This window comes from Ruditapes philippinarum, unplaced genomic scaffold (assembly GCF_026571515.1).
Source record: "Ruditapes philippinarum isolate M1 unplaced genomic scaffold, ASM2657151v2 ctg3369_1_1_1_1, whole genome shotgun sequence".
Taxonomy (NCBI): domain Eukaryota; kingdom Metazoa; phylum Mollusca; class Bivalvia; order Venerida; family Veneridae; genus Ruditapes; species Ruditapes philippinarum.
In genome coordinates, this window is record NW_026862371.1 from 85,762 (window position 1) to 112,418 (window position 26,657).

The following is a 26,657-nucleotide window of genomic DNA, read 5'->3' on the forward strand; positions in this document are numbered from 1 at the left end:
TACAATTATATTAGTACTTGGTAACTAACCAGGACACATGCTGTATGGAGTTTTTATTAATTGGTCACACAAGGTCAATAATACATTCCTACCGTCTCAACTATGGATTAAGGGAAGGGATTGACCGTAAATCTATTCTGGTCAAACCTTGTTTGGTTTTCTCACTTGCATATTAAAGTTCTATTATTCTTAAAATATTACCTTATGAAACACCAAGCAAGGGTCGGTCAAAACAAATTTATTCCATGGACTTAAAAAATGATAATCTCGCCTTCCTGGAAAACCTTTGTTTATAATTAACAATTATATAATCGACCGATAAGTCAAACGGTTAATCTGCAGTGAAAAAAGTATTTCAAGGACATTTGAAGTTATGTAGTTACTAGATCAGCGACTGGCTACCAGTCGGTCTTCAATTGCAAGATGCGATAGCAATTGAGATTTTACAGCGATAGATAACATCCGAACAGTAAGAACGGCCTTGACCACATATACATATTTCGTGGGCCGTTTGTGTCTTTAGTCTGAATCAACTTTAATTAACTTTTAACTTTAATTGGGGAGTTTGAGGTGCTAACTTTAACTTTGATAATTAAGCTTGCCCTACATATTGTATTTTGTTTCAGAAAAAATCTTTAAGTCCATATTTTGTCGCCTTTTTAACAAAAATCTGGTAGTTTTGAGAAAAATTACCAAATTACTTGCTAATTAGTACATATTGACCTTTTCATTTGTGATCTTCTTCCCCAGTAAGGTAATTGAAAGGGGCATAGAGAACCTATGCAACGCTCAATAAATATCAATTAAACGAGCACATGACCTGTAAGTTTTAATTTTAAAGTTTGCAATATCAATATATTATTATCTTTTATTTTATAGAAAACAATTAACAGTGGTGACGACCTTGAATTGTTGGGGTTTACATTTAAAAAAACTTGCCAGTGACCGGGATTGTTTTCTATGTAACCTTGAACACTGTGAACGTGACTTAGACCAATATATACATTACATAAGTTTTATTACATGGCAAATTCATTCATACAGTTCAACACTAGACGAATGACGTTACCTACCTGACCTATTTAAATCTAGACACAAACAGAGAGTTAAAAAGTTTAAATCTTTAAAGCGATTAAAATACAAATTGTGAAAAACAAACTAATTAAGTATGTCCATTTAATATAGCACTGTCCGAGATTTTGTCTGAATTAAGATGAAGCTCTTCGTCCACAGACCAAGGTTAAGGTGTCTGCCTTTCAACCCAGGGAACATGGGCTCGAGTCATAATCGGCCTTCGGAACACGGCCATGTTTCTTCATAATTATGAAACCAGGAAGCGGACTCGAAAGAAATTAATGTAAGTTGCAAGAATTTGTTTCGCTATCGAGCTTAATTAAATAAATATGTTTTAAACAAACCAAACATTTACTTCCTGAAAATCTCACAGGAAAAAAAGCGAATAAAAGTAGAATTCCCATTGGCTTAAAGAGTTTAGATAATGTTCACATTTATGAATATTTTTCCTAAATTGCGTAAATTGTAAAAATGCACCTTAATTTTCTTAGCAATGTATAACTACTCAAATGCAGGCAAATAAATTAAGGAACAATAAAAATATTCTTGAAGAATAGAAAAAAAGAAAAGAGAAAGAAACGAAACAAACATGCATGCAGCAGGTGAACATCCCAAATGGAAATGTGTATCGGGCGTGTTGGGGCGGGAGAAGTGGCGGGGCTGGTGTAGGGGTTAAAAATTTATCAGTTGGACTAGGTCTGATTGAATATTGTAGAGTGTCAAGACAGGCTGGGGTTATGGTCAAGGTCTTTAAAGAGAGTTTGCTTTTATTAGAACTTGTTGTAAAAATACACGCTGCATTAGATCTGATCAATTTATTGAAAAAAAATATTGTAATAAATTTATATACACATGTTTATACAAATATGCAGGCTTCCGAAAAAAGTACATTAACTATTGGAAATAGCGTAAGGAAATGTTTCATGAACCTATTTCCTATTATAACCTTTATAAAAGAAATAACAGTCTGATCTGATTACGAATTGGACTATGTTTATTTCGACCGATTTTCTGTTTTTAAAATGTACATTTGTATTAACAAGGGGGAGAATCACGCCGTTCGTTATCATAACAAACAAGATGGCGGATGCAGCCGAAAAGTGAGTTTTTCCCTTTTTTCTCTGAAATTCGTAATGTTCTAGTGTAAAATACTATATAACAACCTTCTCCACAATTTTCCGCGCACACAGGATTTTATTTCATGATGTTATGTCCCGTACTTCTTCTGGAATGCGCGTCACAGGATTCGAAGCGAGAGAAATTTCCACCGGTTTGATCGTGATAACGTACGGCTTTTTCTCTCAATTTCACTGTTTCTTCAACTTATATGTAAATTTACTGAAACCACTGACTTTTAAAAGTTGTAACATGTCATCATCTAAGCATTCATGCCCATTCTGGCTAGAATTACCGCTCTAAATATTAATATCGGGGCATTTTCCGGAAATGATAACGTATGGCGCACAAATTATCAGTGATAACGTACGGCGCATTTTTCTACTTGGTGTGGATTTCATATATTTCAGTCAGTTTTCAATAGTGTTCTTTTGGAAAGTGTTTTATACAGAATGTCATATGGTGTATCTTTAATTTCAGTCCTGCAATGAATCTTTGTAATGTGTGCGGAAAGAACTTTAAGAGAAGACAAGACCTTAGACGCCACGAAAGAGGGCACGAAGGGAAAGGCCCATACCGTTGCTGTGGGCGGGTTTTCCGGGAGAAAAATGAATATTCACAGCATAGGTAATTATTTTTATACTGTTTCCTTCGAAAAATTAAAAGAACTAATGAAAAGTTGGAAATGTTGTTTTAAACATAATAAAAAGGTTTTAATGAAATCGGCGCATGAACTACAGATAACTGTTTGTAAAAATGATAGTGACGTGATATATTTTCGTACTTAACCGATATTATAAAAAAGTTTATTTATAAAGTTAAATTATTATGATTATATGATTCGACATAAATGGGTGCAAACATGATGTATTCAGACCTGAATTGTAAACTCACCTCAAACTTCGCTCAAGAGTCACAAATAAAAACATGTCGCTTTTCGTTTTGATTGTAGTGTTTCCCTGTATCTATATAATTTATGTATTTAATTTCATTATGTTTTAGATGCGACAAGCATGGGGCGCCAAGGATGTTTGCATGTCAGCACAGTGACTGCAAATCCAGCTTTGCTACCAATCATGCCCTGAAGAGACATGTAAACGAAGTACATCCCCTGGGGCCTAGAAGGTTCTCATGTGATAACTGTAATGAGGAATTTTGTTACAGATACCAGCTGTCAAATCATATTTCCGTGAAACATAACCATGAAAGAAACCATAGATGTACAAGGTGTGGGAAAAGTTATGTTTTTTCGCTCAGGTCTTTCTCGGCATCAGAGGACCTGTAGAGCTAAAGTAAACAACTGAATATTGTGTTGCATAATGATATATGTCATGTGTTTACGTATTGGATAGAAATATTCGATCCGGGGGCGCCTGCGCATTGGGCTTGTAACGAGGTTTGCTGACTTACAGCCCTTGTGCACGGTGCCCAAGGTACGGATAATTTAAATTCCGATACGTTATTCACGACTGATATGTTTTCTTGTATATCTTACTCGAATATGTTTATAGCAAGCAATTCAACATTCGGTGGTTTGAACATTATTTTAGATAATGTGTTGTCAAAAGTCTAACTTGATAGCAATTTTCAAATATCTACATGTATATCAAATAAGAAGCTTTCCGAAGTACAAAATAAATAAAGATTTGGCACTTTCATTCTGATATACACTGTACTTTTTAACCGTTTTCAACGCTTTATTTTGTAGACATTGGCAACGTTTTTGATCTGTGTATAGTCAACTGCACACCTGTTATATAACAATATAACAATTATAAGGGCATTTAATCTCGTGGAGAAAGAAAATTATTACTTTTACTTGTGTGTTATAACTGTAAACATAAACAATAATGTTATGGTCACAACAATTTTTGTAACCATTCTTTCTTAAAGATAATGACGTCATCTGAGCGCATGAGCTGTCTGGCATGGATAAAAACATCAAAATCCAACTCCGATATGCAAGAAAACTAGATATTTTCTAGTCAGTAAATTTTTATCACTAGAAATTAATAAGCAAAATTCAGTGTCACTCTTTTAAAGCTGTTACCTTCAATATCTTTTTAAGAAATTGATTATCTTTTTTTTTTTTTTTTTTTTTTTTTTTGGGGGGGGGGGGTGTTTGTGGGAAAAACGCCAGAATATGATAGGCAAATTCATGAATTTCATGTAATTATTTTGATCAAATTATGGCGTTCCTTTCACATCAACCCTGACAATTTTTTTTATTTCTTTCTTTCAGTATTTACTTTTTCAAACCAGTTTACATTTAAGATAAATGTGACGACATATATGGAATGTTCTCCCTTACTTTTCGCAAGTATCTTATATTTAACACCTTTTCATTTTGTAACATAAAAATATGTAATCTGCTCAAAACTACATTCGTGTTGTGGTTTTTCAACATTTTGAAACGCATATGTAGAAATTTATCAACCTAGACGTGTATTTAAAGTGGAATGTAATTATGAAGCAACGTGCCATATGAATTTCATTCATAATTAAAAACACTTTATCACACACCCGTGCAGATTTTGCGACTCCGTAAAAATGGTATTGCACGGCCGTGCATATATTTTGACGTGACGTCATTAGCGTTATACAAACATAGTGTCGTTAGCGTTATAAAGACGCGCTAAATGATAGCGTTATATTATAGGCGCGTCAATGAAAAATGACTCTTACTTCACTTTAAACGGTCTTTATTTTGGGCATGTGATAAATAGAATATTAAATTCGTGTAAGTTCATTACTTAATTTATTGCACTCGTTGAATAAAATAATATTATGCTCGCCAGAGGCTCGCATAATATAATTTCATTCAACTCGTGCAATAAATTCAGTATTGAACTTACACTCATTCAATATCCTCTATGTATGGATAATTATCCGACGTCATAGTGATGCAACGTCACGCTAAGTGGAAGAGTTTTATTATTGACCGCCAGTCAAATGAATAGGAAATTTTTTATTTACTAAATTTATTAAACTTTTCCTCATAATATTATTTTTTAACACATGCAATAAATTCAATATAGAACCTACACTCATTCATTATTCTCTATGTAGGTATCTTTCTTTCAATGAGCGACCCGATTGAATTGACACAAACTCATTTGGATGTAAGCTAGTCGCAATCACTTTTCGTTTTGGTTATGTTTAAAGCGATTCAAATATTAAGATTTCCTTATCAAAATTTCTTACAAAATTGTTTAAGAAAAGAAAATATATCAAGCCGTCCGTACCTTTTTTTACATTTTTGCTCAGCTGAATGCATTCAGAGAGAACATAATATAAAATTGAGTCACTTCAAGGGCAAATTTGTTTAGTTCAGTAAAACAGGACACAGACTGATATTTTCTTGACGAAAGTATAGTTCTTCTATAAATGTACAAGAAGTTAGTCTCTTTTCGGACGTTTTATCTCAGTTTGCATTCCAATATTCGACACTTCACTCTGTTCCTATTTTTTATGCTTTTTATGTACTCAAAAATCATGATACTCAAAAATCATGATTTCATACTCATTTCAGTGAATTCATAAATAATAGATTAATCAGTTTGTATGTAGAATTTTTTTTATTGCGATGATTTTATTTTGTATGTGTAATTATGTGTTTTAAAAGTGATTGTGCAAAGACATGCAACGATCACTTATATAAATTACCGGTAATTAATCCATGTGATAATTAGCAAGTTAATCACTGTAATGTTTTGTATTAGCGTTGTTTTTAACGCATGCTCTGAAATGACTTGTGATTATTTATGTGATATATAAGCAATATTTTGATAATGTGATCATTTATTTGAAAATCGTGCATATGCAGGCAGCGATCATTTATATGTTTAAATCAGTTTTAAACAGTTTTATTATTATTTTATTATTTTCTAATATTTTCTTATTGTTTTAAGTATTATGATTATTAAGTATAATTTCTGAATTACTGTGATAATTTTAACCAGGTTTTCCGAAGGTGTATATCGGGGTTTAGTAATCTGATAATGTTTGACAGATTTCAAATAATGTAATATATAGAGAAAACTTTTCTTTGTGTAAGGCCTAAATTTTTCAAGGGATTTCAATTAGACTTTCACAGAACTATTGTGACCTAAATAATTTCGAATGTATAATGTTATGCTCATTTTCGTTCGTCTTCGATTTGCTAGCAGTTTTGTGTCAAACTTGATCATTCGAAACGCTTATTTAATTGTATATAAAAGCAAGAATACTCTGTTATTTTTGTTTATGTTAAGAATAGATTACTAGTACTGTATTTTAAGGAGTATTCAACAAATATTTTCATAAAATTAGCGGTCTAAATTTTTTTTGTATGTTTTATTATTTTCAAGGCCTCTGACACTTCGTTCTGAAAACCTGGTTTTGTGACCATTTTGTGATAATTCAGGTCTCTTGTTATTGATGATGTTTGAGAATGTTATTTTTATGCAATATCAGTGTTTGTTACTATTATTTTTTGTTTTATATCTGAAAAATCAAGGCAATTCCAAACTTTTAGTGATTGTTCTATACACGTTCAATAAAAGTAGAAACATTTGTCTTATCTTTATTTATTTATCAGTGAAAATATGCTAACATATCAGAAGAAGTCTCCATTGTATTACTTAACAAAGAAAGCAAAGCAGTAATCATTCGTCTTACATCACTGCATTGTTGGAACCAGGTACTTCACTTGTTTCTGTATCATTGGGTAGACAGTTAACCATTTACACTGCTGTCCAATTTACTTGTATTAATATTAGATCTGGTTTGAATTTTACCAAAACTATGTTGCTGTGAGTTGTACTTAAGCAATGCATGTCAATCACCCTAATTATTAAGATCTATACCCATTCTATCGGTAGCCATCATTTTAGACATATTACATCGCGCCTTTTCAAATCTAACACCAAGAGTGCCCCTTTGTAATGCATTCCTATCGGTTGGAATATGGTCTCTGTTTCTACGACCTGGTAGCCGTCTTCTTTCTGGATTATCAAACGGGTGATCCCTGAAATGTATCATCACACAATTTAACAAATTGTCATGAGGTAACAAGTAACATTCTAAGTAAATATAACGCTAAGATACATGTGTGTGGATAACACGTATTATATAAATGGTTAAAATACAAACAAACATGAAGAATATGCTTGTGTAACAAACTTATTTTAAAACATATGGGAATGAATGGCAATATATGGTTCAGATTAGACTTTATAATTTTCATGTAATTTTGTTGCGATTAATGCTTCCAAAGGGATCACTTTGTTTCCAGATTTTTATAGTTGCATTTAACAATTATTTTTTCACATGTTATTCCTTATGCTGTTTATCAAATATACATACTTTGGACAAATATTTTGTGGCATTTTGTCTTTGTTTCCTCTACAAACCATACACCCCGTGTTGTCGTGATCTGAACCGCATTCTACCGGCTCGTCAACAACGTCGTATACTTTCTTTTTAGACGTACAAAGCGAGAAATTCCTGCAAGTAAATTTACGAAACTTTAAGTTGGAAATAACTTGTTGAAGTTAATATTTTATTATACAAACATTTTTCAATAGTTGCCTTGTGTGAAATGTCTATAAATCAATGCATGTATAGATGTATTTAGCGCGTAATTGATTTAAAGCTCGTATTACCAATTTAAGTTGTAACGTATATTTTTTAAAAATTCATTACCTGTCTTCGTCAAGCCTAATTTGTACCTGCTCCGTCGCATGTCCGATGTATTGACCAAATTCAGAGGCCGACACTGTTCCTTGTCCGCGTCTGTCGTTCAACGTGAGTTCTGAGAAAAAAGTCTCGCCAATCATACTACTAAAGGCTCTAGGGTTATAGGTTCCATTGTGAACTAACGAGTAAAGGTATGCCTTTGCGTCGATGTTTGCTAATAAAGCTTCCCATAATTGCACGGGCCAGCCGCAAACGTATTGCTTTGCAGGTGGAAACCTGCGATTGAAATAAAATACAAAATGTAAAACCTATTTGTAAATCGCGACTCAAAGGTTTTTTTTATTCTAAATGATTAGTCTGATGATTGAATGAAGATTTATTTATACCGTAATCTACATTATTTGTAAAGATATCAACGAATTGAACATGTCATGAAAATAAAGGGAAGTTATAAGAAAGAACGTTTTGATAAATGCCTAGCCTAACTTTTCATTTAAAAAATATTTCATTTTGTATATTGCTTTTTAACGTTTAATTATAATGTATTTAAAATGCTGTTATTTTTAACAAATTTTTGGATGTTTGAATAACTTATTAGGAAAAATATATCCATATATAAACATTACAATAAATAGCACCTTAAATTTCAACATACAAGATCATTAACCAAACTATTCAACAGGACAAACACAAAATAATTAGTCATTCTAACAATTCAAAAATGCGGTGAGATAGTAGCGCATATATAAGCTTTCAAATATCGTCCATTTGGAATATCAGTCTTACACGAGCCATCAATAATTTTATGTTTTAATTCGATCCCCGGATAGCTAATTTTACATGTTTGAAATCTAAATGTTCTATAAAAAGACTTAATATGAATATTACATAATATTATTGTCGGCAATAAAACAGTAAAGCGAAAAGAACACTTCAATTTAATTTCATCTTACCTAAAAAAGTTAACCAGGGATAGTAAACGTTTTCTAAGCGGTTTCCTCATTTTAATGCGGGTTGAAGCCGAAATGCCAGGTCTATCTTCAGATTCCCACCAATTTCTGATGTCTCTACATAAATCGGCTGCTGCTATGTCACCATTGTGTCTCATGTCCAACTCGACACCCTCAGAGAAATGGGTCTTCGCCATAGAAACGGACATAGGGTCCGTGATATCACTCACCATAATTGGAGTGAGAAGTGTAGATCTTTTAGAAGCTACTCTGGTCCATGGTTTGTTCGTAATTCCCTGAATCCCACCAGTACAAGACTTTCTTCGCGCTCTTGTAAATAAGTGTGTACTGTCTATACACTCTACTTCTACCTGCTTTCTAGAAACACTATAGTCCGGTTTATAGAACCACTCACATGGTTCATCGTCGATTTTTATGTTTTCAATTGGTTTAATCCAGGTTTTGTACTCGTCCGAAAAACCGGTACTCTGCTAATATCACATTTAGCTGCGCTTTTGGATACTTAGATACAACTTTCAAAGCAAGATCATGAAGACTTGATGTAATTTGATTGGAACGTTTTTTGACATTTTTTTGTCCAAGATTTTCTGTTACCTCCATTCCTAGAAATTTAGCCATTTCCTCAAGTTTGACAGACTTTATACTCGATTCTTTTACTCTTGACAAACCTTTTGCTTTCTTTAAATACCTTACACAAACACGGACTTCTGTATCAAGAAAATTTCTCATTTTTTTAAGTCATTAAAACAGTCGAGTAAGTCATTCGGTGTGACATTATTCCATTTACCTTTCTTATTACAATCTCTTGAACATAGCTAGAATACATTCCATGTAGCTATTTCTAAATGTGTTCCACTTAGAATGGGTTCTTTTGTATTTGTTTGCTGTGTCCTACTTTCTTCTATAAGAATTTCACCTGTAGGTTGATTGTTTTCATCTTGTATTTCAAATGACCAATCTTCTTCATTAGCATTGTTAGCAAATGCTTCCATTTCAATAGGATCATTTATCGTGGTAAATTCCATTACATCTTTGCCGATATCGGCCGCCTCTCTAACTGAATCAGGTACTGTATCCATAAGTGTGGTCGTGTAAGTTCTTTCTTCAGCACAGTCTTATTTTTTGCTCATTTTGTTGTCTTTATTCATAATACTAACCTGTCTATATTGTGGAAGTTTTACTCCACCATTGCTCATTCTTATGTAGCTCTTACTGACTCCATTGACGTCTACGATAGTTTCTTTGGTCCAAGATATAGTTTTGTTCAAATCCTTTAGTTCTTTGATAAGAACTTCCTTACTCTTGTTTTCATTTTTTCTCCAAATATCTTTCTGCAACTGAAATAATGTCAACGGACTACCTTTATTATCCCGAACGACCAAAGAATTCTACTGACCATCAAATGATTGACAAGGTATATGAATACCACCTTCAGAACATGTTGTGTGTATTTCTTCCGCCATTTCACGCATTGTATTGCAATCAAGACTAAACCCTTTGAAACCACCTACAGGACTGCATCGTAAGCCTCTCTATATCTCTCTATATCTTGCAACCATAAATACAACTGCTTCGTGATGCCGTTGTTCTAACAAATCAAACATGTATTACATTGTATATCATCAATTGAAGACTTTAATCAAAACCGTTTGATGGTGATTTATCGTCTGAAATTCATGTTCAAAAGTTAGAGTCAAATTTAACTTGCATAATTAAACTTCCTACGATTCTACGTTCTTACATTTACGAATTATTTTTTTTTAATTGCTTTAAACATCTTCGTTTTTGATGCCTCAACAGGACATTATTCCATATATTTCTTTTGCTACTTAATGCTTGTTCAGGCATTGTCATCCGTTCGTACACTTAAACACCTAGTCACGTCTTTCAGTCCAACTTACATAGATAAGATAGGGAACATTTAGAAAAAAAATTTCGGCCAAACATTGCAGCAAATATCTCTCAGGGAAGACAGTGTGCGCTTTTAGCACTGGACATTTGATTTCGATTGCTACTTTGGTTGAACTTAGGGTCCGCTCTTAGTAAAACCACAAAAATGGTTCTCTATTCTTGTTGTAGACAACTACACATCCTTCCTCGCAAAAGTTCAGACCTGGTTGTAGAACCGGCATTATTTTCCCGACAATGGTACCTATAGCGTTTATTTTATTGTCTGTGCCGTGTTTCATGGCTTTTTTGTTAAATTCTGAGGGACTCTTTTCTTCAATGCCACACACCACCTTCTCAAAATGATCTTATTGTGAAGCAAGAGTATCAAAACCTAATGCCTTATATAATGTGCTACGTGTTACCTTAGCTTTGCTTCGAAGGTTATACCACTCATCAGTCCGCTGTTTCACTAATCTTGTCGACTTTTCACCTTTCTGAGCATCAGTACCGATGTCAACGCGAGGTTTATTCTGTTTCCCTCTAAGTATTTAGATTTGTGCAGATAAGCAACATGGCTACAGATGTTTTCTAAAACTCTTTTACATATTTTGACAAATTCATCTATTTCATAAATGAACGCAGTAACTGCGCTAATCGCAAACGCATATCGGCCCTTTCTCCAATCTGTTTCACCACTTCGCTCAATCAACTTCGTTTTACAGTATACCTTCTTTTCTCTTAGAGTCAAAACCTGATTCACTTTTATAGAAATTTTCTTTAGAGAACTCTCTAGGACCTTTAACAATTCACCTTTCTTTGTATCGTCAATGTTTCTTAGGTCAATACTTGCATTTTCTACTTCTAACATATCATGTGCAAGTTCATCTTCCTTTGTTGGAGAGTTGGGCCTTTCTCGTGATTGAGTAAATCTACATCACCTGAATCTACAGTTAGTCCTTGTTTAATCTTTTTGCCATCAAAATGATACATGCTGATTGTGTTTTGTTAAGCCTTTACTTAATACAGCCAACATCATTATATATTCCAGGGCCCTCGTGCTCCTCGGTGTTCATAAGGATCAAGTCACGAAAGCACACTCGCATCTGGAACTAGCAAAATAATCTGCAGATGATGAAGTCCTATAACAGCCTTTTTCAGTTTCATGCATAACTAAACAGCTATGACTTTTGAAACCGCCCATAAAATATAAAAATCTTGCACCGAAAAGCCTCCATCCTAACTTCCAAAATAATTTGGTTTGCATTGAATATCTCATCCGTGTTGTTGATGAACACCCAAACCATTTAACCACTTCTATCCATAACAAAAATGCAATGTTATTTAAGGGAAAATTACCCTGTGCCACTAAATCAAAGAACTTGGTCATTTCAATATCAAGTCTATCATGTTCTGATAGGGATTTCATAACTGTTGGAACTAGCTTGATCATTTTACTGGTATTATCAGGAGTGTCACTTGAACTATCAATTTCGTCATCACCAGATATCGTGCTAATACTTAAGAAATCAAATTCGTCACTTGAAATCGAACTTTTGTCATTTTCAGCATTGCTGTATTGCCTGAATAGCGATCTCGCTGAGGTTGTCATAGACGTTCGTACTTTTTTAGGTGCAGGAGATGGGTGATGTTTGTACAGAGGTGACTTGTACGGTGCTTTTAACGATGATTTAAACGACGATTTAAACGTTGATTTAAACGGTGATTTGAATGGTGATTTCATTGGTGACTGCGAAAATTTCCGTTTTATACCATTAACCTTTCTTTTCTCAGTTCGCCGAGTATACCGGCCAAGTGATGAACGTGTTTTCCCCATTATCTGTAAAAACAAAAACATTGCTTAGATGCTTTACTAATGGTTAATCACATTTGAAAATTATTTAACACTAATTAAAGTAATTATGCATACGTTCAGAGATTTATGTAATAAAAAAGTGAAATCCCTTTAAAACTTGTACATGTCACTCTTTTATGAATTTCCTAATAAATTGCATTTGTTATAGAGTGTTTAAATGTCAGAGATATTTCTGTAAAAAATCGGGCGGAAATTTGTAAATAAGCACTATACGTATACGCGTTTCTTCTTTTTTATAAGGCGATAAGACAATAATTATCACACCACACTGGCGAAATTTAATGTGAAAACAACAATACACAAATGTTTCCTGTGAAAGCTGAGGCTTTTCTTTCCATTCTGAAGTTTATAACTGTACCCGTTTGTTTAATTATTGGTAAAAAAGGCTAGTATATTAACAACGAATCTTTGTCTATTATGCCACCAACTAAAACCGATGATGGTTCACTTATTCATTTCTGAACTGACAAACTTTTTTTTCAGATAACTATCATTTCCTACATACAAGTAATTCATTATCAGCTGACTGGACAAATCGAAATCCACCAAGTAGAAAAATGCGCCGTACGTTATCACTGATAATTTGTGCGCCATACGTTATCATTTCCGGAAAATGCCCCGATATTAATATTTAGAGCGGTAATTCTAGCCAGAATGGGCATGAATGCTTAGATGATGACATGTTACAACTTTTAAAAGTCAGTGGTTTCAGTAAATTTACATATAAGTTGAAGAAACAGTGAAATTGAGAGAAAAAGCCGTACGTTATCACGATCAAACCGGTGGAAATTTCTCTCGCTTCGAATCCTGTGACGCGCATTCCAGAAGAAGTACGGGACATAACATCATGAAATAAAATCCTGTGTGCGCGGAAAATTGTGGAGAAGGTTGTTATATAGTATTTTACACTAGAACATTACGAATTTCAGAGAAAAAAGGGAAAAACTCACTTTTCGGCTGCATCCGCCATCTTGTTTGTTATGGTAACGAACGGCGTGATTCTCCCCCTTGATTAATGTTTTAATTTTTTTTTTTGAGTTTGTCAGCGTATTTTGATATAGATACTGACGCATAGATTCCTTGTGCTCTTATTAAATAGGATTAAATTCTATATGTATTTTTTTTCTCGTTACATATTTCAAGAAGGCTGTGGCTAAGATAAGGTTGTAGAAAAAAAAAATATCGGAGATATGCACGAATAAGGTGTCAATATCATAGCCGGAAGTTAACGAACTGACATCATGTACTTCCGGTTACATCACAAATGGAAGTAGGATTCGGAAATAATTCATGAAAAAGAACAACATTTTTACTATAGACATGTACATGTATCTCATTATACACCGATGTTGATACATAAATTAAACGTTTGTCACGGTTTATATTAGATATAATCTTTTAGTTATAATAGTCTACAGTGTACATGTATATACTAGTTTTGAACAAAGGAGTCATAGTTATTTATGTCGTCTGCTTTTAAGTTTAAATGTGAGTGTCTGAAGACATGGTTTTCTACATGTATTTGAAGGTTACAGCACGAACAAAGAAAACCAAAATAACCGCGCTTGCCGCAAATATTTTAGGAACGGTGTACAGGTACGGCTGAAGGTTATTGGGTGCTTAAAATATACTGATACTGCATCATCCAGGTATACAACCAATAAAACAACTACGTGTATAACATGTGTATACCTAATTCTTTATAAGGCCAAAAAAAAAAAAAATATGTCTGGTTCAGGAAACATTGGTCCAAAAAATCAGGAGGGTAGGGATTTTTTTTTTTTTTTTTTTATTTATGGTTGGGAGAATGTCCTTAATTTCCATATATAGATGTGTTGCTTGCTTAACATACTTAAACAAAGATTGTAATCAATCAATGCATACACCATTTTGTAATAAACCATCAACATGTGAATATTGTGTTGTTTATTTCTTGTATGTAGTCCATTTAACCATGTAACACCTGTATCATACTAATTTGCTTTCTAGTCTGCTTATTATGGTACCTTTTTCCCTTTGAATCACCCGCTGTACTATGCTAACCTGCATCTGACAGGTCTGACAATTAAAAGATTAAGGGTCACCTCTGTAACAATATAATAATAATGCTGTATTATAAGCTTAGAGCATCTGACATGCACTATTCTGGGGACCAAAATAACACAGCTACTGTATATATAATTTTAATATTAAAACATATTCAAATGGTCTTCAGGGGGCACACAAGTCTATAGATATATAATTATGTGCAACTGGTACCAACAGTTGCAGGGTTCTCACAGAGAAGGAGTCTTGAGACTCCCAAGCACAAAAAGTAGGAGTTCCATGATCACATTGAATATGTTAAGCCATCTTTGCTGCACTTATATGCAGTTGACAAATATGATACATGTATAGCAGAGTAAGGGGTTGGGGAGTCAGAGTTTGAACAGAGAAAAGGCTTATTCAGGAAAATGGTAATATGTCCCAAATGGAAAAAAATGTACCATAAAAGTGATTGAAAAGATTTGAAATATAATTTAAAACCCATACATCATCAGACCTTACACCCCCCTCCCTTAAAAACGAAAATATTCATTATTGTTACAAACACATACTGGTAATGGCTCCATCTCAACTATTAATAATTAATTTAATTCTTAAATATATTTTAAGTGTTATTAAACACATTTTAACAGAACATATCTTCCTTTTGGCTACGATTTTTTTTATTATAAAAAGCGGCATCGCGAAAATATGTGACAATTGAAAATTTGTCTGTTTCCTGCAGAAACATTCACAATTCTACTTGTTGTTGATTTTGATCATAAAAGATTAAATATTTTTTGATTATTCTAAGATTGTTACTCATCGGCTATTTCAACAGGCATCGTAAAACAAAATTTTCACATTTGTAATTTTCGTACCCAAAATTTTTCGTACCGAAAATCAAAAAAAAAGTTTAGGGTCGGCGGTTAAAAAATAGGGTCGGTCGGGTTCCCTGAACCAGACATATTTTTTATTTTGGCTTAACCAAAAGAAAAATCGTTCTTATATCCAGTGTTTTTTTTCTCTCTCCTCCTATCCGGACATTTTTTATAACACAAACATTACTGTAAGGTTTTTAATGTTTATAAATAAAAATTATATCGGACTATTCTTGAAATCTTTATTACAAATTACAAACTATACTAGACTATAATATGAATTTTGTTTTGGTTTAAATGCATTCTGTTCAAATAACAGCTAATCGTTATCTTGTTCTTTTTAAATGTTGAAAAAAAAATCAGTGGAATCCCAAAATATACATTAGGCGAAATTTAATACATGTTTGAGTTAATCAAAAATTTACCAATGTCTATTAATATCATAAAACTTGTAAATTCATAGAGACTAAATTTATTCGTGGTTAGTTTATGTACACGTTATGTATTGACGTAATGGTCGAAGGCATACATTTAAAGTGCCAATTTGCAAGCAAACGAAATGAAAATATTGTAACAAGTTCATTCAATTTAAATTCGGATAATAAAAGATTTTGTCCTTTTTTTACACAGTTGATTTATATAACATTTCTACATGTATAAACATGTTTAAACAAAAATGGTTATTAACCTTGGTTTTACATAACCTTGGTTTTGAATAAAATTGATTTTTAAATAACCTTGATTTTAAAATAACCTTGGTATTAAATATGTTTAATTATAAGTATTCAATATTCCTGCTATATCGTAACAGCGATGAAATTCGGTCAAATTCATTTAGAACGCAGTATTTGCGTGCCAAAGAGCCATTTTCATTTTCAAGGTCGATTCGTTAACACTGATCTTCATAACCGCATTCTTTACAATATGGGCTGATTTTTGTAGACGAATACAATACAAGCAGTTTACAATGGGTTAAACATATACATTACATTAAGTTGTGAAAAGTAGAACATTGTACACAATGATCATTTGTGTAAAAATACATAAACAAAGGTTTTAAGAATAACTACAACTAATGAATATTGTATTTCATGAGCGGATCCAGGCGGGACGAGGGAGGGTCCGGGCCCCACCCTCCTTGTCCCTCTTGAAATTCGACTAATATGTGGAACCCCTCTGAGATCTGAATATCATCTTATGTTTTTGTTTTAACGAAATTCACGCAAAATACTTATACAATCAGAAAACGTTTGACTCATGAACACATTCCACGCCCCTCCTGTAAAGCCAGTAAAATGTAACTCCCATCTTGGTTTTTGTGTAACCCCCTTATCGGAAGTTTGCTACCCATACTGGACCCTATCTCAGTCTCTAGTATTCCGAATTTGGTAAGGATAAGAAATTTTATTTTTTTATTTTGGCAAAAACAACAACATAGTTCTATTGATAATGGGTAAAAAGATCAGCGGAGTATATATCTCATCTTATTCACAGGGATATCTAGTTTAAATAAAAAACTTACATGTTTATAATAGGTAGAAATACTTTACTTTCGAAGTATTTTCGTTTTGTTTTGTTTTTTGGTTTTTTTTTTTTTTTTTTTTTTGAATTATGGTAAAATGACAGTAAAATATAAAATATACACGAATTTCTAATGACATGATAAAATGACATATGAATTGTCTATGAGATTGATAATATATATAGGTTTATGTTTTCACTTTTACACTTTCAGGGTATTTGTGTAATGAACAACCGTTACGTTCAAGTCTTATTGTATTCAAAATGCCTAGTTTCTTTTAATACATGATTTAGTTGGTATAAAAAGTTAATGTTAAATAGAATAAAGCAAACGTTTCTTGGTATTTAAAGAAATTAACCAGTACTTTAAGGAAAAGTACATGCGTTCACTTCTGAACTGAATTATGATCACATTTTTTCACATGGCGTTCAACTATTTAACCACAAAAATAACAAAGAACAATGATCTGGCAACAGATATATCTCCAGTGTACATGTATATAAATTATACATGTATTAAATTATACCTTTAAAGTGGAATGGTCTACAATGCGCATATTTTCAATATGTAGTTCAAATAATGATTATAACAATAAAAATGCATCATTTAGACATAAACTAGTCCTTAAAATTTGACGATGATTCTTAAAGTGTTTTAGTATGAACATTTATATATAATACTTCGTTCTATAACGTTTTTTTATTTATGTAATTTCGGATCATGTATTTCACATAAATTTATCAGGAACATCTATGTATAATTATTTCCTGATTTATTGTTATGTCTTATAATAAATGAGCCGCGTCACGACAAAACCAACATAGTGCGTTTGCGACCAGCATGGATCCAGACCAGAATGCGCATCCGCACAGTCTGATCAGGATCCATGCTGTTCGCTGTCAGTTTCTCCACTAGTAATAGAGTTGGTAAGCGAACAGCATGGATCCTGATCAGACTGCGCGGATGCGCATTGTAACACCGCACTTTGGGGTCAAACGCACTTTGGGATCCGACCCCAAAGTGCGTTAAACTTCGCACCGCACTTTGGGGTCAAACGCACTTTGGGGTCAAAATCGAGAAATTGACCCCAAAGTGCGTTAATATGCTACATATCAACGCACTTTGGGTTCCGGATGGCTAAAGGTGTCATCTGAGTTCTGCTTAAATACTGAGTACTGACTTACTTTCGATCTGCGACATTGAAAAAATTGAGGTGGAGTTCAAGATGGCGGTCAATACTTTGATGATGCTTAAGTGATCATAAAAGTTTCATTAATTTTACCACTTGAAATATGTAAAAATTGTGTTCATGTAACAAAATTACGGTGGCATAAAAGTGACATTTGCATTTTAGTTTTGCATACATATTTTTTTCAGTTTTGCATACATATTTTTTTTAGTTTTTCGTACATATTTTATTTTTGTTTTTCGTACATATTTTAGCTAATCCAAACAGCCTACACATCTTATAACAGCCCATAGTTGAGTATAAAACTAGCAGAGTGGTTTGGTCACATTTCGGCCCATATGTGGAATCGGCCCAGTCGTTTTCAGCCAGACAAGTCTGGTTTCGGCCGACCCTTTTCGGCCCATTCTTGAAATTAAATGTATTTTATATAATTATTGTTTTTTATTATCATATACTATTATATTAGTGTCTATTTGGAAAGGGCTGTTGATTGGTGATCAGTTAATATTCCATGAATATGCACCAATCAACCAAACCCCCTGAAAATAGCGGGGGCATTGACTTTAAACCAAGCCGACCACTGGTAAAATCTTCGCCCTGCGGGGGATACTCAGGTAATAACATTCCTGCCTTATGCCCCGGAACAGCGCAAACATCAGAACACGATTCTTTTTAAACCCGCACTCCCCCCAGGGCAAGGGAGGTGGTTACAAATGACTGGTGTATTACAATAATGCACAATAAAAGATCTAAATAGGTCCTTATATTCCACTGATTTAGAAAAAAAATGCTTAAAGCTTTGACGGATTTTTATGAAACTTGGGTCAATTCTTTAGCACATCCAGATAATGTGCAACACTTATATGCTAGGTGTGTCGGCTCAAGGCCGGGATCACACCTGCAGGTCAAATGATTAAGACTTGGGTTTCATTACCGCTCCTTATCTCCTAAACCCCATGAAGGATTTTAAGGCACCTTGTGTCAAATGTTAACCACAGAACCTTTATTTGGGTTACCGCGGACCATATATATATGTTGTTATTTTTTTGATACCTCCAAAAATATGAAAATGTTGGTATTTGCAAATGGCATTTGCAACTGGGGTACTGTAATTTACAGATGGCGAAATGTTTGAAAATGGTGTTTTACAAATGGCGTAATTATCCAAACCTCTACTTTGCAAATGGCGTCATGTAAAAAATATGTACGAAAAAACAAAAATAAAATATGTACTAAAAACTAAAACAAAATATCTATGCAAAACTAAATTAAAATAATTATGCAAAACTAAAAAATAACATGTATGCAAAACATAAAAAGTATGTATTCAAAAATAAAAAAATATGTACGACAAAAAAAATATGTACGAAAAACAAACAAAAAAGTATCAAAAAAATGTAAATGTCACTTTTATGCCACCGTTCAAAATACTCTAGTACAGAAATTGTGTATTCCTTAAATTAAAAGATGCTGCGAAAAATATCCCGTTCTGTCAGTCATTTACTTGATAACTTTTGGTGCCATATTGTGCCTATTTTAAATATGTTGGGAATGAAAAAAATGCAGTTAATATTTTTTTTCCAAAGAACTATAATATACTCTATTGCAATGTCCTGGTGAAACATCAAGTTTTTCGATCGGACTATAAATAGTGATTTTTACAAATACATTATTAAGCTTATCAACAAACTTAAGGGTTTTTGTAAGCTCCGTAACAACCGTTCGCCAGAGGCTTTTTTAATGGGAAATCTTACATACTTCTTTAGAAAGAGCAAACATGAATACTTTAATGTTAAAATAATGGTATCAGAGAAATGTAAGATGCTTTTTACCTGAATAAAGTAGCGATAAATGTGAAATTATTTGTCATAAAAGTAGTCAAAACAATGAAGTATTAGACTTCCATATAAAATACTAATTCACTATAACTGTACTCATCATTGCCAAAAAAAGCAACAGATGAAAAAGATGGTGCAGGTAATTGGCAAATGTATATTTTTTGATAATATAGAAGAACATCAAAATAAAAAAAGCTTTCAAGAAAAACAAATAAAAGCATAATGGGCCTTTAAAACGTTATTGTTCACCCTCAGGGAGGGGGAGGATCGATACCCCACAATCCCCTCTATACCCCAGTGAGAATTTTACATTATTCTGAAGCTCCGCTCTTAATGTGCGACTACTTAAATAGTTGATATTTTTAGTACTGCCTGTACGGACTACTACTTAAAGCCGCATCTACACCTAGTCAAGTTTCTTATATGTCACATTTAGCTAAATAAATGGCTCTTTCAACATATTATAAGGCACATTTTTTACTGAAATGTCTTACTAAGATTACCCAGTATTTATACCTTTGTATATGCTAAGTCTATCATATTTCTATAAGATGTGTAAATAAATGCAAATAGCTAAAAATAATGGACTTAATGAAAGGTGTACATTCTTTTAAAATAAATGGAAAATTTGAGAAAAAAATATTTTAAGCTTAATAATTGATACAAATTTTTTTTTGTTTATTTATGTGGTGAAATTTCTTCACTTACTAATCAAGACCATTTGAATCCCTATTGATTCTACTATAATTCAGGGCACATGTTTTGCGTCTATTTAATACCTTGATTTTTGTTTACCATTGGGTTTGACTACAATATATTATTTAAAACATAATGAACATTCATTTTCTATGACCCCAAAGTGCGGTCGTTTGCCTGATGTTAATAAATGCATATGTACCTGTTTAACGCACTTTGGGGTCGAAATTGGACCCCAAAGTGCGTAACGCACTCTGGGTTCGGACCCCAAAGTACGTAACGCACTTTGGGGTCCGACCCCAAAGTGCGTTTGACCCCAAAGTGCGGTGTTACAGCGCATGCTGGTCTGGATCCATGCTGGTCGCAAACGCACTATGCTGGTTTTGTCATGACGCGGCTCAAATACATTCAACACATTACAAAACCTTCCGTTATAGACCAATTCACTTTAATACAAACCACAAAGGAAACCCACGTTAAAAATGTACGTTACTTGGAAAATACAAATCATGACATTTATACTTGTCATTCATCAGACTTATACATAAACGAATTTAAATATTATAATGTAAGGTATACTCAATATTTTGTTTGGTGCAAAACATTAAATAATTTTATCGCAGCAAAGTGTTTATTTACGACGGAATCTCACTTTTATTCTCGTTTGTTTATTGAAATAAAACAAGGAACGCTTTAAGTTTTTCCCTCTCCTCAAAATTAAACAACTTGTCTCTAGCATTCACAATTATTTATAAACTAAACATTTTTCTTTTATTTTAAATGATTTTTAAATATACGAAATTGAGGTAAATAACGGATTTTCAAATGGTAATTTAAAATATCAGCTAAGAAATCATTGAAATATATATATATATATATATATATATATATATATATATATATATATATATATTTTTTTTTTTTTTCTTCAAAGACTGTTTTTTTTTAAAAATTTGGTCTGTACTTTAGTAGAACTAGTTTGAGTATACCACCCGTTTGTCTGACAACCATGAGCATGTTATAAAGTATTCGGCAATGGGTGCTACTAGACATCCTTATCCGAAGACTAACGGAAAGGGCCGAAAAGTTACGATTTAGTATTCATTTAAATCCGTTCTCGTCGAATTTATAAATCACTCATGCTTTTAACCTGCCGACATAAGTGCACCTCCTGATTAATATACGCTCACAAATGTTCTAGTGACCTGACCTACTCTAACTTAAAGTGAAAACTTCCGTCAAGCGGGATGTCTAATTTTGATAATATTTTATTACAAATATTCACAATATCTTAATTACATAAACCATGATATCATTGAATTACTTTTCTTTAATGTCAACAATGCACAAGTAGTATGTATCACTTCATATGTTTAATGATTAATGAAGCTATATTTAAATGCACATATCAATTGGTTAAAAAAATAAATAACGTAACGCTGAACACGTTGTACGTTGCTTGTACGTTTAACGTTGGTTGAATTACGTACATGAAAATAGAAAGTTTGCTTTACACTGGCCATATTCGGTGTCAGCTCTCACATTTACATTTCACAAAAATATAATTTCCAGTATATGAAACGTTCTTTAGTTATTTCATATAAGTATATATCTAGATTGAAAGTCATGAATCTATACAATTCAGTATTATATAAAGTAACAAGGGTCCGCCCAACCGATCTTACACGTTGGATTTTGAAGCAAAATAGCTTACATTAAGCTACACAACAAAATCATCGCTTAAATTGTTAGAAACTTTTTTGAATAATTAAAGTCTCTGTTTTATTTAAGATAACCTATAATACCGCCTTGGTTACGCTCGGTTTAATTTAGAGGAAAAATGTATTACACCAGTGTTATACTAGTCCTAGATTTTTTTCTCTCCTTCGCGAGATGTATATATTTAAGGTCACCCAATTTCGTCAGATATCATTCAGATTCTAAACTTTTTTTTGACAAAGTTATGCGTACTCAAGGTTATCGCACCACCGTCTGTATTGTTAATTACTAGGTTAGTGGAACAAGGTTATGCTATGAATAAACTATGTGGGTGATGACCTAGTGCACACGCTATTTATAGATGGTTTTTATTAACAATAGTCTACTGGATTTTGATCTCGCTCGCTCTCTCCGATGTTTTAACCCGCAAATCAATAGCCGCCATTACTAAGTGCAAACATCTTATTGATTATATCATCCGTAAACAGTTTATATAACTCTTCTTGTTTAACTCTAGATAGAAAGTAATAGTTTAATCATTTACCTGTATAAACTGAGCATATCTATTTTCAGACTATTAAGATCTACATATAATAAATTTAACAATTTACTGATATAAAAATTTCAATGAAATTATTAAAATACACTCACAGTTGATCATTGATTCAATTATGTACTATTGTGTGAAACAAAAAACAAAATATTTACTCTAAAGCTTATTGAAACACGACTGTTTAAAGGGAGCTCACTCAATTTAGAGTAGATTTCTATTTTATATGTTGTTATCTTTCTTTGTAATAAGATAACAGCACGTTAATGTATATGGACTGGAAGAATTGTCAAAAATTTTAATAAGTGTTGCATTAACAATTTGAGAATTTTATGAAATTAACTAAAATATCATCCTGCATATAATACCACTTACCACCTTATTATCTATACCCAAAATAAGTTTTAACTTATACACAAACACCACGTCGATCACGAGAGCGGGTACATATTATATAAGTTCTTATTTCATTTGAAGTAATTGCAATCTGATCTGCCCGGCTATTAAGCCTCGCAAAAGACCTTTTACTATAACAAGGCGACATATTGGAACTACTTTCAGTCATGGTAATTTTGCGACCTGCATTGCCAGCTTTCTTGCAAAGATGATAAAGATATGTTTCTTTAATAATGCGGAAGAAAGAAAAACAGTGATATTATGAAAATGATAAAAGCCGAATACCTTTCTAAATTAGGCATTGACAAAAAATGCTACGAACTCTGCCTTATAAACTGGGCGAATGGCGTAAATCGAGTTCTACGGGGACAGCCGATGTTTTACGACTTGAACTAATTGTTAGGAGATATTTCATTTAATGGTTTATATTGTTGATTCTTGCATATCAGACTGGCGTTTCCGTGAGTTTTACCCATGCCGGAAATTTCATCTGGCATGGGGGGTTCCAGATGAGTCGCGTGCTGGTCAATGGCACGGTTAGGATGACGTCATTTTACCGTTATAAATGAAGTTGTAATTCATACGATGTTGTAAAAAAGTAGTTACGGTTGTAATGATATAAATTGTCATTGAAAATAAAGATAAAGAATTTAAAATATAATCGTATATGGTAGAATATGCAAGAAAAAACATCTGACATATGTTTGCGGTTCGGATCGGAATATCCGTCCCTCGGTCACCCGCCCATGGGCGGTAACTCGGCAAGCCTCGTTACCGCCTAACGGTTGGTCACCTCGGGACGGATATTCCGATCCGAACTGCAAAATATGACAGATATTATTAATGTTAATTAGCCTACATTAGGACCAGACTCATTTACAGAACCAATTTCTGACAATATCTCTCAGGTGAAATTAAGGCCAAACAAAGACAGTGAAATATCATGCTTAATTAAGACTTGAACACATTAGAAAAAATGTTACCAATGCGACCCCGTGCTTTACAGGATTGGTGTAACAGACACTTAGGGTCACTCATCGCCCTCCCCTTGTCATCCCTCATTCAGTAACTTTTAACACGAGTTGTCTCATTTCGATACAATTTCAAATACGATTTGTCATCTTAATCTTTTACATTATTGAGACTTGATAGCAAACGTGATTTTATTATACATATGGACATTGAATGAATGTTTTATGATTGAAACCGATGTCACATTTGTGTAAAACTGTTTACAATACTCGGAGTTTGCAAGGGCAGAGAAAAATGAGGATAAGGCTGGCTTCCAAGCATTTGTTTTATATAGATCTCTACATGTAATATAACTATAGCATATATTCAAATGACATATTAGTAACACTCAATTTTCTTTTCTCTATTCGCTGTTAAAAAGGGTCTCCAGTGCATAAGTTTTCTCTATTCGCTGTTAAAAAGGGTTTCCAGTGCTTTGATATTTTAATTTCACAGTGACGGTACATTACTTATAGCAAGATAAGCTTTCATTTGCTGAGCTAACGTCCTTTCTGTCGTAGGTCTTGTTATTTTATCAAATCTGGTTATCTTGATTAACGCCATTTTCATAAAAAGGGAGATAAATGTGTCATATTATAATATCTATAGATATACTAGCTTTTCCCCTTTTCAATATCGGGATTTTTAGAATACATGTTTGTATTGTAATTTTGACAATGCCTTTTTGGATGTGTGGTCCTTTTCTTGTTGTTTTACATGGTGCTCATTTACTTACATGTATACTGATCTGTCAAAGCTTTCTCCAAGCTCATTTAATGTCGCCACAAGTTTCTTTTTAATTAGAACGGTGACGCCGCATATAGCTCCCATCAAAGCACAGTAAGTGTACAAATGAATTAAGTAATGACCCGGTAGCTTTATTCGTCGGTAGTATGCATGAATTTCAAAAGTGATGCCTCCCTTTGAAAAATACAGGTCCCCGTTTTGAATTGTTTATAATAAAAGAACGTGGTCAAAAAGAAAATGATAACTTGCATCATAATCACTATCACCATCAAAGATATAACAGTCATCACCAGCGTCGACGTCAAACTCATTATCATTAAACTCATCATCATCAAAATCATCAGCAATATCATCAAAATCATTTTATTATCATCACCTTTACCCCTTTCATAATCAAAATCATAATTTCCAGCTCGTTTATCATCATTATTATCAAATATATAATTTTTCATCAAAATAACAGTTATCATCAAAATATGAATAGTATTAATTATCATCATCAAAACAATATCACGTCTGCCATCATCAAAATCATTACCTCGATCATCATTATTGAAATCATTATAACGTCAATCATCACCAAAATCATCATCACCTTAAACGTCATCATTATCAAAACAATGATCAGCTCAATCATCATTATCATCATCATCATCATAATCCCCACCTTTATAATCAGCATATTCACATAAATCTGATTAACGTTCACCCATCATAAAAAATTTCAATCTTCTATCATTAAAATCATGTTATCATCTCATTCATCATCATCATCATCTTGAAAAATAATCTTCACATGGGTCATCATTATGAAAACAAAAGTATCGTTACCTGTTTCATTAGTCGTTTCATCATCATCATCATCATCATGATCAAATAATTATCATCTCTTCATCATCATCATCAAGATAATAATTAACATATCTACTGTCATAATTATCCTCATTGGTACTTATATCATCATGATAATTATTATTAATGATGCACTGTCAATGATGATGATATGCTGATATTGATGTCCTGTTTTGATCATGTTATTGAAAACTTACTGACGATGAAATAACTGTTGACGATGAAAAATATGATGAAATTGATGATGATGATTTGATGATTATATAAATATGGTTCCTGTGATGATAATGATAAAGATCAATTGATGTTGTAGCTGCTACTGCTGATGTACGGTTATCATATTGATAATGACGATGTTCTGATGATTATGATGTTTCTGAGATGATTATAACGATGTTATGATAATGATCATGATGATGTTGTGATGACAAACGGTAAAAAACAAAAGCTACAACACAAAAACAAAACAAGAACGTGCTTGTTAAACACAAATGTCCCCGGTTCAGATTTTTTCAGTAACATTTTTTTTCAAAAGAAGTTTACCCATGCACTCAGTTACGCACAGAAAAATTGTCAAACAAGTAATTATGCCGTTTTGTAACGGAAAAATATTAGTTGGCATGTCATT

The 26,657-nt window shown here is 32.9% G+C and overlaps 2 protein-coding genes across 2 annotated transcripts; one reads left to right on the forward strand and one right to left on the reverse strand.

Annotated features, from left to right (window-relative positions):
• Nucleotides 1-2,119: 2,119 nt before the first annotated feature.
• Nucleotides 2,120-3,605, forward strand: LOC132718909 (zinc finger protein 551-like). The gene is made up of 3 exons (XM_060702608.1): nucleotides 2,120-2,174; nucleotides 2,671-2,817; nucleotides 3,193-3,605. Exons 1-3 carry the CDS (start codon nucleotides 2,155-2,157, stop codon nucleotides 3,473-3,475), a joined length of 450 nt encoding a protein of 149 aa, XP_060558591.1. The 5' UTR covers nucleotides 2,120-2,154; the 3' UTR covers nucleotides 3,476-3,605.
• Nucleotides 3,606-5,665: 2,060 nt separating this feature from the next.
• On the reverse strand, nucleotides 5,666-10,292 carry LOC132718911 (uncharacterized). The gene is made up of 4 exons (XM_060702610.1): nucleotides 8,823-10,292; nucleotides 7,876-8,145; nucleotides 7,537-7,677; nucleotides 5,666-7,198 (listed from the first exon to the last, which is right to left on the reverse strand). The coding sequence occupies exons 1-4, from the start codon at nucleotides 9,050-9,052 to the stop codon at nucleotides 7,018-7,020; spliced, it is 822 nt and encodes a 273-aa protein (XP_060558593.1). The 5' UTR covers nucleotides 9,053-10,292; the 3' UTR covers nucleotides 5,666-7,017.
• Nucleotides 10,293-26,657: the final 16,365 nt, after the last annotated feature.